Source organism: Urocitellus parryii, chromosome 10 (assembly GCF_045843805.1).
Source record: "Urocitellus parryii isolate mUroPar1 chromosome 10, mUroPar1.hap1, whole genome shotgun sequence".
NCBI classification, from domain to species: Eukaryota; Metazoa; Chordata; class Mammalia; order Rodentia; family Sciuridae; genus Urocitellus; species Urocitellus parryii.
Genome location: NC_135540.1, coordinates 50,337,265 through 50,356,105, shown reverse-complemented (window position 1 = coordinate 50,356,105; position 18,841 = coordinate 50,337,265). Strand labels below are relative to the sequence as shown.

The 18,841-nt window shown below is 50.1% G+C and overlaps 1 protein-coding gene across 1 annotated transcript; it reads left to right on the top strand.

Annotated features, from left to right (window-relative positions):
- The first annotated feature begins 478 nt into the window (after window positions 1–478).
- Window positions 479–17,872, top strand: LOC144257326 (uncharacterized). Its single transcript, XM_077803560.1, has 10 exons — window positions 479–559; window positions 5,888–6,075; window positions 7,042–7,247; window positions 7,484–7,689; window positions 8,757–8,871; window positions 10,216–10,331; window positions 10,498–10,728; window positions 11,812–11,926; window positions 14,231–14,331; window positions 17,601–17,872. The coding sequence occupies exons 1-10, from the start codon at window positions 518–520 to the stop codon at window positions 17,604–17,606; spliced, it is 1,326 nt and encodes a 441-aa protein (XP_077659686.1). The 5' UTR covers window positions 479–517; the 3' UTR covers window positions 17,607–17,872.
- Window positions 17,873–18,841: the final 969 nt, after the last annotated feature.

Here is an 18,841-nt window from a genome sequence, read left to right as displayed (position 1 = left end):
GTGGGGTGTCACCTGCTACTTGCATGTCTGCATGTTGTGCTTGACACTAATATCGTACTTGGTAGGTGGCAGAAAATCAATACTGAAGTTAAGGTCTTGTGTTGTAGCAGCAGAGCTGAAGATCCTTGGTGTGCCACCTTCTGCAATCCATGCTGCTCTGTTCGAGTCCTTTAATGACTTCCTGGTGATGAGCATCATGGTCTCCTGGTCTTTGAGAATGGCCAAGCATTGCTATGTGAATGTGGAAGATGGGCGTGTGGAAGGCTCCAGGCAGGATGGATCATTGAACATGTACTCTAATCCATATGCCACTTTAATGACCTGTTTTTCTTCTTGGGTTTTAAGGGAGACAGTGCCCTCAGACACTTCTGTGCAGCTGGGAATGCAGGCTTCTGCTTCACCTTGAAGGAAGCATTAATGATTCATTTCCAGAAGACATGAGAAGAGAGAAGTGAGCCTCTGGTATCATGCAGGTTCCTTGCATTGCCCATGGGCTAGAAGAGAGAAGAGTTGCTTCATGAGATTTGATCCCCTTTTTCCTGAAGAGTTCCACACAGAGGTGAGTCCCCAGCATGTTTAGACACCATTTCAGACCCCTTTGTTGACAGAAATGAATCACACCCCCCTGATGATGTGGAAGAGCTAAAGATGTGTTTGCTATGAATTTTCTATTTCATTTCTCAGGGCCTGAGTCAAGCCAGCCATTGTGCTGTCAGCGCATGAGCTGCTGGTCAAATGTGAGGAAGTGGTCTTGCTTTATGAAAACACCACCCTGATTCAGTGAGCCAGAGGCAGCCTGCAGTCCCTGTTTTCCTGTACAGGCAGATTGCTGTGGATGGCCTCTGGCCTCGTCATGCAGCCCTGCTCAGAGTAGGGGATTGAGGGTCCAGGCAGATCCCTAGTTCCTTTGAACCTTTATTGCCATTGGGCCACCCCAGGATCCTTGGACTCTACCTGGTCTTCTGGCCTGGGTCAGGGGATGTGAGGTTTTGAATCCCTCTCTGTGGCAGGATCCCAGCCCCCCCAGCCACTTGAGGGCAGGCACAGCCTTCCCTAATTGTGTTAGAGTTGGAGACTTCTCCCACCCATCCTAATCCATGCTCATCCCACATTTTGTAGCTTGACACCTGAGGACCTTTATTCATTGACTTAGTGGTTAGTGATGATGGTTACTAAGACTAAGTGACTCTTTCAAGTCACATCACTTGCATGGTAGGGCTAGAGCATGGATCTTCCTAATTGATTTCATGGGACTCTCTCATGGAAACTGTGACTGCTTCCTAAACACACACTCTACATTTGGAGTGTCAAAATTCTTGGCACTGCTTCCTTGGCAAGTGTATCTTGTCTTCTATGTGGGAATTTCACAAATATTTTCCTTTGGTTTGTGGAGGTCATGCAGAAGGGATTTCATTTGAAATAGCCCAAGCAAGAAATACCAGTTGTCTTTTTCACACATGGATGTGTGTAGTGAACACCCCTTTCTGTGTGCTTGCATGAGTTGCTCCTTTGAATTTGTTGAAGAATGGTTGGCTGGGGAGCAAGGTGATGAGAGATGGATATCAATGGTTGTCAAGTATTCTGAAGTGAAGAATGTATTGAGGATGTGAAGGCTTTTCTAGCCAGTTCCTATGGCTCAGTCAGGGATCAGTCAGAGGATTCTGTCTGGTAGACTCTTTGAAACAGATGTCAAAGTGGCCTGGTCTTACCCTGTCCAGGACTGAATGCTGAGCTTGAGTGGGAGCTTCTTGTCATTTCAAGCATTTCCATGAGTCTGTCCTCTGTTCTCTTGTATCCAAGTGGTTTCTAACAGGAAAGCAGAACAAAAATTGAAAGTATGGTGATTGATTATTTATACCAATGTTATTTCAATCAACTTTGTATAATACGAAATTAACTTTCTGCAGGTAAGATTTCATATGTGAGGAAATAATGAAAATATTGGGGTTAGGGGATGAGAATATGCAAATCAAACATTTTTGAGCACTAAGACCCGTTTTTTGTTTTTGTTTTTGTTTTTTTAACTTAAATAATAAAGTGCCAGAGGACCACACCTGCCATTCAGCCTCAAAAACCTCCAGGTCCAGCCTCCAGGTGGCCCATTTCACCAGGGTGTGTGGAACCACACTGTCCTGGGATGAGAGAGCAGTACCCATGGATGTTCATTTCACAGAGTAGATCTTGCCAGAGACAGTAGGGAGCTAGTGGCACATGAGGAAGGGAAGAGCTCTCAGGATGGGAAGAGGGGGCCACTTCGAGACTCATTGGGCATGGCACGAGGCTGCTCAGTGTGGTGTTGGCCTGGGCCCACTGAGTGGGGCAGATCCGTGTTCTGTGTCCCTGTACCCTCCTCTGTAGCCTGTGTTGGCAGCAGATCAGGGAATTGGGATCAGGAGTGCTCCCAGTAACAGAGGCACCAGCCCCCAGAGTGTGTGCCTAGCCATTTCCCCACCTGGCCTGACTTAGTGCTTGTCTTGCCTCAGGGCTGAGACCCTATCCTATAGTCTCTGATGAGGCTGTCTGTGGTCCAGATCCAATCTGCATGGCCAACATGCTCAGACCTTCAGCTGGGTCCTAGGCCTGCTACAACCAAACTCTGTCAACTGGGTGGCCAACAACAGAGGAAGGGCCTTCCCTCAAGCTCCAGGGGCTCAACACACAAGGTGTTGGGCGGTCCCACTGCCAAAACACCTCACAGGTTCCTAGGGGACTGTCCCCCCAACTCTCCCAGCCCTTGCCCACTCTCCTATTGCTGTCCACGATCTGTGGTTCCCATATGGGCATCCCGTCCTGGCTCCAACCTCACATAGCCGGTATCCCCAAGTCTCCCTGGTAACTGGGTCCAGACTCTCCTCTTCCTACAAGAATATCAGATATTGGATTTGGTCCCAGTTGATGCTGTGTTCCATCATGTGAGCTCTTAGCTTCATCACTGTGCAAAGACTCTTTTCCCACACAAGTTCGCACGACTTTTGGCTGGCTAAGAATTTTCAGGCGACACTTTTCTAATGAGTACACTTTCCTTCCTTCCGATCTCCCACCAGTGAGCATTCCTCGCACCCTTGTCCTAGTTCCTTTATGGCAGTTTCCCTCCTTATGGCTGAGAGGACCTAGTGACCCCTGGATTCACACGTTCTCCTTAATCACCAACACACTGCAGAATTCTCCAAAGGGCCATATATGCTCCTGGAAGTTGGTGTTGGAAATAGTTCTCCATCCATTAATCACTCCCTCACTCACTAATGTCCTTGTGTCCTTGAGAAAGGCTCTCCCTTTCCTGGTTTTCCTGACTAGAAATCCTCTTGCCTCTTGGGTGAATAGGGTTATGGGTTGTGCAGAGGGTGTTGGTCCACTGAGCATCTTAGAGACTGTCCTTTATGGAGCCTAATGATCCTCACTGAGGAATGAGGCCAGGGTCCTAACTGTGGTTAGTGTGAGGACATCCTGGGTTCAGAGAGGGAAAGAAGGACGAGGGAAACTCAGATGTCCCTTCATGGCCCCTGGAGTTAGAGGACTTACTCCTTTGCACCTGGGATCAGGAGACCTCATTTCCTCGAGGACACGCACACTCAGACGTAAAACTTAAGTGTGGGTTCCTTTCTGGGGTCCAGGGCTGTTGTTAGCCACCAGGAATGACAGTGCTCTCCATGCTGAGTGGAGCCATTTTTGCCAGGAAAGAGCCCGTGGTCATGCCTTGTGCAAAGCATCCCATGCCAGGGGCTCCCATCCCTACATTCCTTTCCTGAAAGGAAGCCACTCAGAGGCAAGGTGGGTCCAACCACCTCCCATGTGTTCACTCATCACTGTGTTCCAGCAGTCACCCCAGTTAACAGTCCTAATGGGATTGGATGTGGCTCAGAATGTCACCCTCATGAGCTCTACCCTGCCACAGCTGCAGTTCTGCAGTGGGAGAAACTCAAAACCTCAAAACACATGCACATGAAAGAAAAGAGCAAGAGCCAGAGCCCAAACAGGCCAGGTGTGGCAAAGACAGCTGGAGTGCCTAGGTTGGGACTCAGAATTATGTCAGTGGGGTGGCATTGCTGCTGGCACCAGCATGATAACCGAGAGCCAGCCCTGCTCATTTTGGGGAGCAGTGTGTTGGGGAAGGCAGCAGAAATTGAGAGGCAGGATTGATTTTGGCCCTAGGAGGAGGTTGGGTAAGAGGCCAGTGTGGGTTGGAGGGCCTGGGCAGATAGAGAGAGGCCAGGGCACACCCCAAAGCCTGGAGACTGCACTTGATGTCCAGGGTTGTGAAACACCACCTCCCCTCTTACTCACAACTGAGAGCAAGGGGCATTGATGAGTTCAGTTTGTGTGCGGCTGCATCCAAGATGGCTCGGCTAGGCACCTCTGTTTCCTTGACTCAGGAGGCTGGGAGTCCAGGCTCCACTGAGGCTCGGCTGGGAGGATCAGAGTCTGAGTTTATGCCTGTGTTCCCTGTAGGATCCATGTTGGCTGAGCCTCAGTGTTTTTGTAATGAGAGGATGGGTGACCGTCATGTCTTTATCACAGGACACACTTGCTAAATGGATTTGTTTGCTCTGAGGAGGAAAGAGAGAGGGGGGAGTGGTGCTGGAGACAGGGATGCAGACAGGGTCATGGACTTGGCATAACTCAGTCTTGGAGGTGATATCCCATCGCCTGTACCCACTTCAATTCCCATGAATCCAGAGGCTGAGCCCCCTTGAGGTGAGGGGTGAACTGGTTCTGGGCAGCAGGATGCTGTGGTACCTCGGAGTCTCTGTGAGACCCCAACACTAGACACACTTGGCCCTTTTGAAATCTTAGGAGAAGCCTTGGGAAGTTGTATGGCAGAGGGGAGCAGCCTCTGCATCTCAGTCCCCTCCAACTTGCCATGGTGTAGAGAGGGAACTGTAGCCACGATGGGACGGACATTGGCCACGTCCCTGTGTGGGACACAGGCCTGATTGAGATAGGGTGCATTCTTTGTCTCTCCCCTTCTTGTGATTGTCCCATCTCTACATTTGTGCTTTAGCCACTTGTGAGTCCCATCTCTGGTTTCAGAGAGAATAGAGGGTGTTATGGACCAATAGACACAATAAACCCTAGAGATTAGATGCTACCCTACTTTCCAGAAAAGACTGGGCACACCATGAGTTGCACAATGATGGGACCAGGGTCCAAAAGCTGCTGAGAGGGAAGGACTGGTTGTGAATGCATTTTTGAAGGCTCCAAGCTGGAACTCTAGTGGCACCAAGCAGGGCAGATGCTGGTGGGGATGTTTGGGTAGTTGTTGGTGAACACCTGCACACCTGAGATGGGTAGGCATGGAGGAGAAATCAGCAGCCCATAGGGCTTTTGAAAGTGGTCTTATGTGAAAAGAGGCTCAGGTATGGGCACAGGAAATGACATCATTGCCTTGACAATGGATCAAACAGAACATGGAACCCTGGTATCCAGGCACCCACTTCACTGACCAAGCCATCCGAGCTCACTTGGTTGGAGCCACTGGAGGGAGAAGGATGTTCTCCTGTGGTTGCAGACAATGCCGAGCCTCAGGCTCCCAGGAATCTCAGGGGGGCCAACTAGCCCTTTTGTGGATACACTGGGTGAGGCTTCATCTTAGACGCCAGAGCCTCTGGCGATTGTCGCAGAGGAGCTCAAGAGTAACAGTGAGTAGCACAGGGCAGGTGTGCCCAGCAGGCCCTCTAGTCTGATCCCTGATGAATGGCAAAGGACTCCTATTCTTACTCTGTGTGTGTGTTTGTGTGTGTGTGTGTGTGTGTGTGTGTGTGTGTGTGTGTGTGTGTTTGTACTGATGGGAACTGTCCCATTGTGCTTTGACTCTAGTGTATTGGCACAAGTCATTTTTCTGTTTGTCACCATTTCCATTTTGAACCCACCATTCTTGGTCCCAACCCAGGGTGAAAATGATGAGAACACGGAGGAGCCCTTCAGGGTACAGAGCCTTGAACCTTACAGGCAGGACCAGCTTAGGAATGAGCTCCTGCCTGTCATTTGTGGGAGGAACCTACATTTCAGCAGCAACATGGGGTTAATCTCCTGGGATTCCATCTTCACCCAGCAGGTGCTGGACCTGCTGTTCCCAAGGTAAGCACCAGACCACCAAGCCCAAGTGTGTAGCCTCCTCATGCCTGGGTCTTGGGGCTGCCATGAACCTTTCAGGGACCCAAAGGTTTGTGATACCTAATGAGATAGAGGACCACACTCATAGTGGAATGTCAGCCCCGAATGGGACGAGTCCTGGAGGTGCCTGCCACAGCCTTGCAAGGGCAGTGAACTCCCCCTCTCAGGCAGAGAAACCATCCTGACTCCAGCTGATCCACAGAGGTCCGGGAGCAGTCCCCACACACTGGGCACCACAGCTCAATGGTGTGCACTGAGCTCATTCCCAGGTGGACTCAGTGAGGCCAGGTGGTCTTTCTGGTGTGATGTTGGCTTTGTGAAGAACGTAGATCTGTGCCAGAGGCATCTCAAAACTCGGGCCTTGGGAGAAGCACTTTTGGGTTAATAAAGACATGTTAGTATACATAGTGGGACAGAGCGTCCTAGCTGGGACATAGCTGGACAGGGGCTTTGGACATGGCAGCTCCCACACCCAGAGATATGTGGGAATCAGCAGTTTGGGCTCATTCACTGATGAACATGGAGAAAGCACCCACTGTATGAAGACACGTTTCCAGTCACGTTTCATAATTGAGTGAAAAATGGGGTGCAAATGACTGCCATTGTGTCCCTATTCATGGGGGTCAGCCTAAAACCGCAGGTGCCATGAGTACATATCCTACATGTGACTGCATCCCTGACTCCATGAGGCATAACTGCACGTTGTCCTCTTCAGTGACTGTGGTGGACCCCTGGACCAACTTCAACATGGAATGGGCTTGGGGTCAAGAGGGTGGGCTCCTGTTTCCAGAATAGGGACCTGCAAGGTGATTTGACTTGGGAAGGCTGAGGAAAGACTCCTCTCCCCAGTGTAGGGTCAGAGGTTTTCTCTGGAGGCCATGGTGAAGGCAAGGCCAGGGTTTTGCTGACTCCACACCTGCTTCCCCACAGTGCCTCACCTTCCTTCCTGGGGACCTGGGTGAACTTCTACACCGAGGCTTCTCATCAGCACCCAGGCTCTCAGAGTCTGCAGCAGCTGCTATCCATGTGGCTCCTGCTGGGTGGCTTGAGCCTGGAGCCCCAACCACACCACCTCCTGGCCCCCATTGAAGATGGCATATCAAGCCAGGCAAAGCCTGAGAGCCAGACGGACTGTGGTGAGTACCTAAGGGTATATGAGGAAAGGTCCGACTGTTGTCCCACTGCAGGGAGTCTGTATGCCTGGTGTTGGGCTGGAAATTAGGATAAGCCTTTGTCCATTCAGGAAGTGACCCCAGTCTGCAAAGAGGTCCTGTGTGGGCTAAGGGCCTGAGTTCTTCCTGGCAGCAGGGGTGTTGTCTGTCTGTGCGAAGCTCAGGGCAAGGCAGTCATGTTGGCATCTTTTCTCCTCTAGCTACAAGCTCAGTTCCTGTCACGGCTCCTAAGCCAACCCCAGAGCCAGAGCCTTCTCCCAGGGAAGGGGCAGAGCCGGAGTCCAGGACATCAGGGGTCTCCACTCGGGACTCCCCACGGCCCCAATATAACAAGCGGATGAGAGGCAGGTGCCTCATTCACGTCTACCTGGAAAATGAAAGGACGACACACTATAAGAGCGTCCTGGTGAGTCTTTGAGCAGGGGAGTCTCCTGGGAGCCCACAGTGGGGAAGACCGAGTCCACAGCAAAAACCTTGGACTAGGCCTGTCTTCTTGAACTGGAGCTTCTGGAAGGTCAGGAAGGAGAGCAGAAAGTGAGGAAGAGAGAGGCGGGAGAGCAGCAGCATGTCAGGTCTGGGTGCGAGTGGGCCTGCGTGTTTTGGGGTGTGCAGGTCAGAAGTGCAGGAGTGAGTGCTGGGTTCACAGGAAGTCAGAGAAATATCGAGGGTACAGGCCATCCTCTACTGATTTTGGTATTGAGGAGTATATTGAACCGTGGAGGTTGAAGCAGGGGAGTTGGCAGTCATTTTCTTGTGTGTGGGAGGGGATATGTTGCTGGTTGTTGAAGGGAGCTATTGTAGAATGATTAGGGTGGGTAGGTGTGGGTCACAGACAACTGGGGGCCTTGGAGGGGCCCATTAGTGTCCTAGTTTGCATGTATGTGAATAGAGATTTAGCAGGTGTCTCTGCAGAATTTTCCTGGGTGTGGAGTATCCATCATGAAACTCTGGTGTCCACCTCCAGGGGAGCCATGTTGAACCACTGCACCTGCTGGGTCCGAACCTCCTGACACCCCAGCAAGCACTGACACTCTCGAGCCCAGCAGCTTCCATGCCTATCATTAAAGAGTCCTAGTGTGTGTTGTGCCCTGGCTGTCAGGACCAAAGCACCTAGGGTTTGTGCCTGGTCCACACGAAAATGCAGCTGCATCCCAGACCAGAGCAGGGATATGGAAGTCCACTAGACCATTCCTCCCATCTTTAAGGGACTAGAGTGTGTCTGTACAAAGCCTTTTGGTCCTTATTCCCTTGTCCCTGTAGGGCATAGCAGGTTGAAGAAAACTCTTGTACCACGATTGGGCTAGAGGCTCATAGGAAGACCCCACATGATCACATGAAGGCCTCAGGTAGCAGGGTAACAAGATGGTGCCCTTGTGTTGAGAGCTCTCTTGTCTCTGATTGTCCTTGAGCACTGTCCTCTGGGTAGCTACTCCTAAATTCCCTCTCTGATGAGCTTTCTCCAACCCTGCTCAGGTGACCTGCCAGGACAGCACACCAGTCATCATCCGCAGGGCCTTAGATGCTCACTTGCTCCAGCAGGAGGATCCAGAAAACTACGAGCTTCTGCAAATTGGCTCGAACCATCAGAGTAAGTGGAACCATCAGAGGGTAGGGAGCAGTGAGTCACAGTGGGCTCACGATAACTGGGAGCCCAAACACAGTGTGCATTGACCCAATGTCCAGGAAGAGTATGGTGGGACTTGTGCCCAAAACAAAGTGTAATGATGAGGCATAAATCTGCAGGTTCTTCATGTTCCCCAGGGGCTGTGGACCTGCCTATCATGTTTTCTTTCCTTGGCCTGAGGAGGCATTGCAAAGCTATTATCCACATGGGGCCAAGAAGAGAGGCTTCTTTGTCTTGTGTCAAAGAAGACAGACAACCACAGGGTGCCTACTTTGGCAGCCTTTCCTGACCTAGACGAGTACATGAGAAAAGCAGTTCAATGAAGAATCATTTCTGGCTTCCAATCTTTCTATTCATTGCAAACTGAGTCCACTTAGGACCAGAGGCCATTTCTAGAGAGAAGTATGTGGTAGAATAGAACCCTTCACAGCTTGTAAACTTTTCTTGGAGAGAGAGAGAGAGAGAGAGAGAGAGAGAGAGAAAAGAAGAAGAAGAAGGAGGAAGAGAGAGAGAGGAAGAGAGAAAGAGAAAAGAAGAGGAAGAAGGAGGAGGAGGAGGAGGAGGATGAGAGGAGGAGGAGGAGGAGGAGGAGGAGGAGAAAAATGAAAATAAGTTGAAGGAGGAGACCATGAATAAGAAGGTCAAGATGACTATAAGAAGCATGAGGAGAAGATGAAGAAGAACAAGAACAAGAAGGAGAAACACAAGCCAAACAAGAAGTATAACAATAAATTGATTAAAAATGTGAATGAGAATTATACTCATGAGGAGGAAATGCAGAAGTGGGGAACTCAAGAGAAATATATTGCTCTGGATTGCACAGCCCTGCTGTGGGCATCCTCCACCCACGCTCAACACACCTCCAAACCGTACCGCTCCAATTAGTGTAGCCCTGTATGAGTGGATGAATCCACTGGCAAGGTGGAGGCACCCACCATCAAGTGCTTTTCCCCAAACCCACCTGTGATCATTGCTACAGTGGGGAGAAAACTTTCAACACATGAGTCTTTGGGGACCAATCCAGATACAAAGTCTAGCTGTTTTTCTTTGGTGGGTCCAAATTGAACTAAGAGTGTCTGGGGTACAAGGGGCTATATCCTTGAAAGGTGTTCCTGTAGTGGACCTCCTGTGCATAGAGGGTCCTCAGGGAGGAATCAGTGGGGAGTCTTTGGTGGAACAGTAGCTGGATTCGGGGGCTCTCAGGTCTGTGTGTGAGACCTGAGCTGGCAGAGGCTCTCAGTTGTGGGGGATGTTGGGTAGTGTATTCCTTGAGTGTCACCTACCATGTCTCTGCCCCTGCCTCTCCAGAGCTAAGGATCCCTGCAGATGGAAACGTATATTACGCCCTGGATGGCAGAGTGGATTATAACTTTCTCCTTCGGGAAACAGCTGCCAGCAAGTTGTTTAAAGTCAAGCCAAAGGAGGTAAACAGCCACCTTCTTCAGTCTTTACTCCTGGTGCCACTCCACATCCTCCAAGGGGACAAGAACCTCAGGTTCTGGATGGATGTTGGAGAATGCCCACAGGGCCAACTGCCAGGCTGGGTGGGGTGCAGGTGCTGGGCTTTGCTGATGTTGTCATCCCCCACAGTTCTTGGAGCCTTCTGTGGCAGTGGCATCCAGGACCCCAGCAGCTGTGAGCAGCAGCTCTGCAGTGGCTGCAGGACCATTGCCCCAGGCCACCCAAAGCAATGAGTGCTGCTTGAGAAAAGTCACCAGTAGCAGCTCCTCACTGCTTCACTCCAGCGAGCAGGTGGAAGACAGCCGCTTTGTTCACGTCCTCCTAGAGGGACAGAGCCTGAGGGAGACAAAGCGCATCCTGGTAAGCGCGACAGCAGGGCTGCCTCCTGGGTGTCCACACAGTGGAAGGCAGGAGACACAGCCAACCCCGGGGCTATGGTGGGAAATTAAGAAGAGAGAGGTCCGTCTTAAGGGCTTGACCTGAGGAGGGAGAGCCTCAGCATGCCCAGCTCCAGCGGTGAGTGGGCCTGTGTATTGTGGGTTTGGCAGGCCAGAAGTGCAGACGGAAGTGCTGAGGACAGATGAAGGCAGAGATATGTCCAGGGTGCAGGCTGCAGTGCCTAGAACTTGGTATTCTCAATGAGTGAAGTTGGAGCAGAGGAGGTGGCAGTGACTTGTCACATGTGTAGGAGGGGATGTGTTCCTGGTGGCAGGGAAGAGAACCTCCTTAGCATGACTAGGTGTGGAAATTTGGGGTCGGGATCACCTGGGGGGTCATGCCAAAGCTTCGGAATGTCAGCCTTTGCATGTATGTAAATGCGGAGCTAAAGGGGTTCTTGGCAGTATTTCTATGGATGTGCAGTAGACACACTAATGCTGCAGGTGTCCAGCTGCAGAGGAGACATGTTCAGTGACTGCCAGTGCTGAGTCAAGTACATCATTACAACCAGACCCGCACTCAGCTTTCAGAGGCCAGGGCCTCTCCAGGCTATCATGAAGCACTCAAGTGCACACTCTTGTATCTGAGTCTGTTTTGTGTAGTGGCAGTCAGGACCAAAATTTTCAGTGCATCTGCCTCTTCCACCCCCAAAGGCCGCCTGCATCCCAGAGAACACTTGGTGCACAGATCCCTGGCCCATTGCTGTCATCTCAGTGAGATGAGAGTGTATGTGTGCATAGGCAGTTTGGTCCTTTGACCTGAGTGGAATGTGGCTCCCCAGGGGGAGGGGAGATGGCAGGTACAGGCAGATATTTGTACCAGGATTGTTCTAGTAGCACGTTGCAAGAACCCAGGGGTTATATGGAGGCCACACTCAGGTAGCAGGATAACAAGATTGTGCCCTTGTATATGTAGCTGAGATTTCTCCTGAATGTTTGACCACAGTCTTCTGGGTAGCTCCTCTAAAAGCCATTCTCTGATGACATTTGTCCCACCCTGATCTAGGTGACGTGTCAGGAGAGGGTGACAAGCCTCATCCGCAGGGCCTTGGACCAAAATTCGTTGCAGCATGAGGATGTGGACAACTTTGAGCTTCTGAGAATGATGTCTCTGCATGAGAGTAAGTAGGACAATCAGACAGTGGGGAGACATGATCCACAGTGGGCTCAGGATAACTCACAGCCAAGAGAAAGTGGGCCTTGGCCCTAAAATAGCCAGAGTGTGGTGGGCCTGGTGCAGGAAACCAAGTGCAGTGATGGGCGTGTCCAATGTGGAGGTGTTCAATGAGGCCCCAGGGGGCTGCTGGACCTCCCTAAATGTGTTCTCCCCTGGACCTGGTCTGGCAATGCAAAGCTAATATCGATGAGGGCAAGGAAGAGAGAGGCTCAATCCATCATCAGTTTGGTTTATGGCTCACTGATAAGGATGCCTTCAAATGAAGAGGAGGAGAGCATGGGTCCTGATTGGGTCAGCATCGCTATGGACGGAAGCAGCACAGGTCCCAATCCATGGCCAGGATATGAGAAGTCCTGCCTACTCACAAGAATGTCAGGATTGCAGCAACTGGGAACAGGACTCAGTGAAGAGGAAGTCAAGGCCAGGGGACAGCCTGTTTGGGTTCTTTTGGGAACAATTCCAAGTCCTCTGTGCCTGGGTGCCCATCTCCTGAAGATATCAGAATGGCCAGGTTATTATTCCTTCCAGCAACAAAGAAGGGCATCTGAAGAACAGAGGCCACAATGCTGAGCTGTCCACAATGCCAGTGCTCTTTCCTTTCTTGTGAGCAAGACACTTCTAGCCTCCACCATCCCAGCCTGTCCACAATAGAACCCACCATCTGTTGGGCACGTAAGTGAGTTTTCCCATTTTCACACACCGCCTCATTTGAGTTGGCTCTGTCTCACACATGAGGAAGACTGAGGTGCAAGGAGCTGGGCAAGGGGCAGTGTCTGCGAATCTCAGGGACTTGGGAGGCAGTGCAGGAGGATGGGGATTTCCAAACAGCCTCAGAAACTTAGGGAGACTCTGTACCCAAGTAAAACGGCCTGGGAATGGTCTCAGTGCTTAAGTGCCTCTGGTTTTATCCCTAGTAAAAAAATAAGCCAGTCAAAAGGAATTACCAAACTGAGAATCTACAAAGGTGATTTCAGAAACAGACACTTTCAACCCAAGCATCAGTTGAGAGCAGGCTCCAGACCAGGGGAGGTTTGTGTGTAACAGACGTCAAAAGGGAGGACTACGGGGGGCCTGGAACCCACTAGGTATGATGGCATCTAAGCCTTATGGCAGGAGGGTGGCAGTGATGCTGGCCCTCTCCTAGATTTTGGAAACCTTGTTTTCATTGGGGAAGCTTTATGGAGGTGGAATCTATTTTAGCAATCCTGGTCCAGATGAGGTGCTGACTACCATAGGTAGAAGCCTATCCAGAATGCGGTGTCTGTTATTCAGTCTTTCCTGACTGTGACAATGACAAAGAAAGGAAGTCACTTGTCTTTGGTCTTGGTTTCACTGCTGCCAATTAATTGAGAACTGATTTCATCTTGGACTACTGAACAGAGGCTGCATCTGGGCAGAAGAGTGTGATAGATTTGAACTCCTCAGAGGACACCCAACCATTGCCAGAGAAAGAAGGAGAAGGAGGAGGAGGAGAAAGAGACACTCCTGAGTGGGGAGAAGATCACACGATGAAGATCAGGAGGAAGAAGAAGAAAAAGAAGGAGGTGAACTGAAGGAAGGGTGGAGGGAGATACACAAGAAGAAGAACAAGAAGGAATCATGTAAGAACAAGAAAAAGACCCAGAAGGAACTACAAGAAGATGCAGGACAGAAAGAAGAGCCAGAAGTAGAACAAGAACCAGAATAAAAGTACCAAGCAGACAGCTCATGATGAGAAACAAGGGGAAGGAGAGCGAACCTAGAAAACAATAGAGTTCTCCAGGGCACCACCCTGCTGACGTCCTCCCATGTCCATGCCCAACACACCTCTGATGGATACCACCTCCCCTCCGCGTATTCATCCATGAGTTGATTCATCCAGGGCAAGTGGATGAATTCGCCCACCATCCAAAGCTTCCCTGAATGCCCATGTGTGAGCATGGCTGCCCTGGGGAGAAAGGCCTAAGCACAGGAGCCTTTGCCAATCCTGATGCAGAGCCTATGTCCCTTTGGCAGATCCAACCTGCACTGAGAAGTTCTGGGCCCAAGGTGCTGTTTCCATTGCCAGGTGCTCTTTTGGTTTAGAATCCTGTACATCATCTTCTCCAGGGAAGAATCACTAAGGGAGTCTTTGGTGGCACTGTAGCTGGATAGGAGGGCTCTCAATTCTGGTGCTGGCATGCCCTTTTGGAGACTCTCAGGGGTTGTGGGTGTTTTGTGGTATAATCCTTGAGTGCCACCTAACATTTTTCTCCACTTCACTCTGCAGAAATCAAGGTCCCTGACCACTCACTCATGTATCTGTCCATGAATCCACAAATAAAATATTATTTCATCGTGAGGAAACGCCTCGAGGTCAAGGGAAAGGAGGTAAACACCTACCTTATTCAAGCTGTACTTGTGCTGCCTTTCCAGTCCCACCTGGGAAATAAGAAGCCTCAGCACCTGGACATATGTGCTAGAAGCCCATAGAATAACTGACAGGCTGGGTGGCTTTCTGTTTCTGGGTTTGCTGATGTTCCATCCCCCACAGTTCTCAGAATCAACCTGCAAGTCCTCCAGGCCACTTTCCCACAAGCAGGTGGGAGACACCTGCTTAATTCGTGTCCACTTAGAAAGACAAAGTCCAAAGATGGCCAAGACTGTTTTGGTAAGCCTGGGAGCAGGGGTGTCCCCTGGTGCTTACACCTGGGTGGGGAGCAGACACTGGTCCAATACCATGGACTACTCATGCCCTCTTGAATTTGGAGCTTCTGGATGATCAGGAGGATAGATGGGAATCAAGAAGGGAGAGGTCAGTGTGAAGGGCTGGAGCTGAGATGAGGGAGTGCAGCAGCTTGTCCACTGCCATGTCTGAGGGAGTCTGTGTGTCAGGTGGCAGCATGCAGTCCAGAAGGGCAGAGGCAGGTATGGGTGACAGATGAGAACAGGACAGGACCTAGGTTGCAGGTTCCCCTGTATGGGATGCTGACGTCTATGGAGGAGGACAGCAGTGTGAGGTTCTGCATGTTCCTCGAACAAGGAGCTGAGAGGGTCTCTTTTGCAGAGTCGATATGGATGTGGAGCAAGCACATTAAATGTCCAGATAACCCAATGACCACCCTTGCCGGAAGAGGTGCCCTCGTACACCCCAGCCAGCACTGAGCCTCTGGAGGCCAGGAGATCTCAGGCTATCTTTCAGCACTCCTGTGTGTGGTCATGTTCCTGGGTCTGATTTGGGCCCTGGCAATCCAGACCAAAGCCTCTAGGTTTTGTGCCTAGGCCATTCCCAATGCCGCCTGCATCCTCAGGCAGACCTGGTATCTTGGAGGCTATTGTCCCATTCCTCCCAACTTGTGGGATGAGATTGCATCTGTATGCAGGTAGTGGGGTCCTTTCACTCCGAGAGGAGTGCAGCTCCACAAAGAGCAATGGCAAGCCCAGGAAGTCCTATGTACAAGGATTGGGCTAGTAGCCTATGGGAAGAGCCCACAGGATGAGCAGGAGGTCAGCCTCAGGTAGTAGGGTCATGGATGTTGCCCTTGTATTTAGAGTGGAGGTGCCTCCAGAATGCCCCTGCCCACTGTCCTTGAGTAGTCACTTCAAGGCCCATTTCCTGAAGGCCTGTCTCCCATGCTGCTCCAGGTGACCTGCCACGATAGGGCTCCTGTCGTCATCCGCAGGGCCCTCGACCTACACTTCCTTACTGAGGAGAATCCAGAGGATTATGAGCTGGGCCAAATCATCTCTCGCCGTCAGAGTAAGTGAGACAATCAGATGGCAGAGAGCAAGGGTCAGGATGTGGACTCAGGTCAACTCTTAGCAACAAAGAGTAGTCTCTGACCCCCAAGAACACTCCAACAGGTGTGTTGGGTTCGTGCACAAAGCCAACTGCACTTCTGCTGGTGGAAGGTCTTGAGGTCCAATAGTATACCCCAGTGGATATTGCGGCTCCCCACCAGGTGCCCTCCCCTGGACATGAACAGGCATCCAAAGCTGACATCATTGAGGAGTGAGGAGGAAAGCCTCTTTCCAGGAGCAGTATGCTTTCATGGTCTGGGATAGGAGTAGTTTCAAAGGAACATGGGAATGCATGGGCTAAAGATGGAACTGGCATTTTGTGGACTGAAGCAGTACTATTAAAGCCTTCTGTGTGACCAGAAAACCACTGCCTTGGCAGAGAATTGCCAAGATTCTAGCAAGCAGTAACAGGATGAAATTGGGAAGAAAACACAGCCTGGGAGACAGCTTGAATCATGTCTTTGCATAAATTCCATGGTCTTCCGACCTGAGTCCACTTGCCAAGGAGTGATCACAGTAGCCAGGTTGTGATCCCTAACTAAAGTCAGATGAGGGCTTCCTGAGCACGTAGCCACAGAGCTCATCTGATAATAATGCCAGTGCTTTTTCTTTGGTTGGTTGGTTGTTTTTTGTGAGCCAAACACCACAGCAGCCATTATCCCAGCCTATGTACGCTGAAGACCACCATCCCTATGAGTTCAAGAATCACTTGTCTCCTATCTTAACGTACTGTTAGGTTAGTAGAGTCTATGGAAGAGGAAGTCTGTCTGGGGCCTTGGTAGCCTAAGAAATTCATAGCAGAGATCCCCACATCCAACCCAGAAGGGATGGAGAACAGGCTCTAGGTTAGAGGAGGGCGACAGGAAACAGGTGTTCAGAAGAAGGAGAAGCGGACTGTTGTATTCCCCCACTCGGTGTCATGGCACCATTGGGCCATACATCATGTTGGAGGGAAGCAGTCCTTTTGCTGGTCTTTGGAACCATTGTTCTCAGTAGGGCAGCATTTGGAATGTGGCCTCCATTCTCAGAAGCCTGGTTCACATGGAGGCGGGCTCCACCGATGCAGAAGCATGGCTCTAATGTGGTGTCCATGCTGGTCAGCCTGTCCTCACTGTGGCCATACTTGAGGAATCCTAGGCCTTGTCTCTGGGTTTCACAACTTTCTCTTTGGTTGTGCACTGAGGCTGTCCATAAAGCTCTAGTGTGTGGCAGTGGAGAGCTCCTCAGCCCTTGCCATAAAGGCATAGACTGGGAGAGAGAGAACGAGGGTGGCAGAGAGGGAGAGAGAGAAAGATGGAGAGGAGAAGGAGGACCTCTACTTGGAGAATGAGGATTCAGTGGAGCCAACAGGTACAAGGTATTGTTGTCCAGGGCACACCCTTGTATAGGTCCTCCTCCAACCATGCTCAACCTTTCTTCCAGTCCCTCCCACCTCCCAGTAGTGTATTCATCTTGAATGAGAGTTTCATGTTGACATCAGAGCACTCACCATCCAAAGCTTCCCTCCAAACCCACCTATGAAGATGGCTCATGTGGGAACTGAATCTTCGGCACAGGAGCCTTTTGTAGGAGATTTCAGATGTAAATCTAGTGGTGTGCTTTGGCAGATGCAAGAGGACCTGAAATGTTCTGGAGTCCAAAGCCTTTGGTAGGAACAGACATTAGGTCTGTTGAAGTGCTCTGCCTAGTTCTTCCTCAGGGAGGACTGTGGAGGCTGTCTTTGTTGGTATTGGTGCTGAATTGGAGAGCTCTCAGGTGTGTGGCTCTGGCCTTTTCTGGCACAGGCTCTCAGATGTTGGCGTGTCCTAGGGAGCACCTCCTGAGTGCCACCTTCTTTTTGTACACCCCTCTCTCCCCAGAGCTGAGGATTCCAGCGCAGGCCAATGTATTTTATGCCAAGAATCCTCACAAAAAATCCAACTTTGTGCTGAGGAAAAGGAGCCTCTCCCAAAAGAATGATGAATGGATCCAGCCTCAACCTCCCTCTCGTCCTGCAAAGAAGGCTCCAGCCCTCCTGAGGATGCTTGCAAAACCATTCTGCTGCTGTGTGCCTGGGCGGGGCTGAGGCAGCCCAGGAATATTTACATTGATAATTATTTGCTTCAAAGTTTGAATCTATAGTTTGCCATTGTCCTTGACCTTGTTTAGTAACACAGTTGTTACTCTATCCTGTATTTGTTGTTTCCATTAATATATTATTATTTTAAAATATATATGTTTTTGTTACCTGATCTACTGTGATGATTTGAGTATACTAAATGTAGCAGTGATTCCTAAAGGACACATCCAAACCAACAGGAAGGAATGTTTCATTCTATCAGCAAGAACTTTGGTTTTTAGGAATTTGGCAGATGGCATTATCTGAGTCAGTTTTCCAATGGGGGCAATGAAGTATCGGCTATCATGGTACAAACACAAACAAAGACACACAAACACATACTAGAGCACACACAAACACACACTAGAGCATACACACACACACACACACACACACACTAGAGCACACACAGTCACTGAGAGATAGATACACAGCTGGAGTTGGTCTCTGCTGAAATACTTTGGAGACGTGGTTCTGATTTCTCCCCTTTTGGAGTATTTTCAATTGCACAAGGTGTCTTGCAAATGAACCCATGTCTGAGGAAGACATGCATGTGTACTTCACATGCCACTTTTCACATAGCAGGAAGGTCATGTCATATAATATTTTTCATGCAGCTGTGTTTTGACTGTGAACCATCCCATGAGGTCAGCTGTGGAATTTTCCACTGGTAGCATCACAATGGGGATCCACTCTTTGGATCTGGGGATATTTCTGATTTTTTTGATTCAGATTGGAATGATATATCTATCTATCTATCTATCTATATATATATATATATATGATTTTTGATCAAAATTGTGCATTTGATGATAATGAATGCCATGCATCTAGGAACCTGTAGACTCTAGACAATGAATGAATGTCTACTGTTGCCTGGACTAGTCTGCAAAGTCCTGTAGCATTTGAGCATGTGTGAGGGCTTCATAGGGCTTGCAAAATGTCCAGGTCAGATGGTCCTGCATGAAGCTGAGCTCCTAGTGGTCTCCTCCACAGCATAAG

What these genes read in the sequence shown, in the direction of transcription:
- LOC144257326 (XM_077803560.1), top strand. Translation starts at nt 518, where the DNA reads ATGAGATTTGATCCCCTTTTTCCTGAAGAGTTCCACACAGAG. An exon ending in TTAAAGTCAAGCCAAAGGAG is followed by an intron (nt 10,332 to 10,497) that starts GTAAACAGCCAC and finishes CATCCCCCACAG; the next exon opens with TTCTTGGAGCCTTCTGTGGC. An exon ending in GGGAGACAAAGCGCATCCTG is followed by an intron (nt 10,729 to 11,811) that starts GTAAGCGCGACA and finishes ACCCTGATCTAG; the next exon opens with GTGACGTGTCAGGAGAGGGT.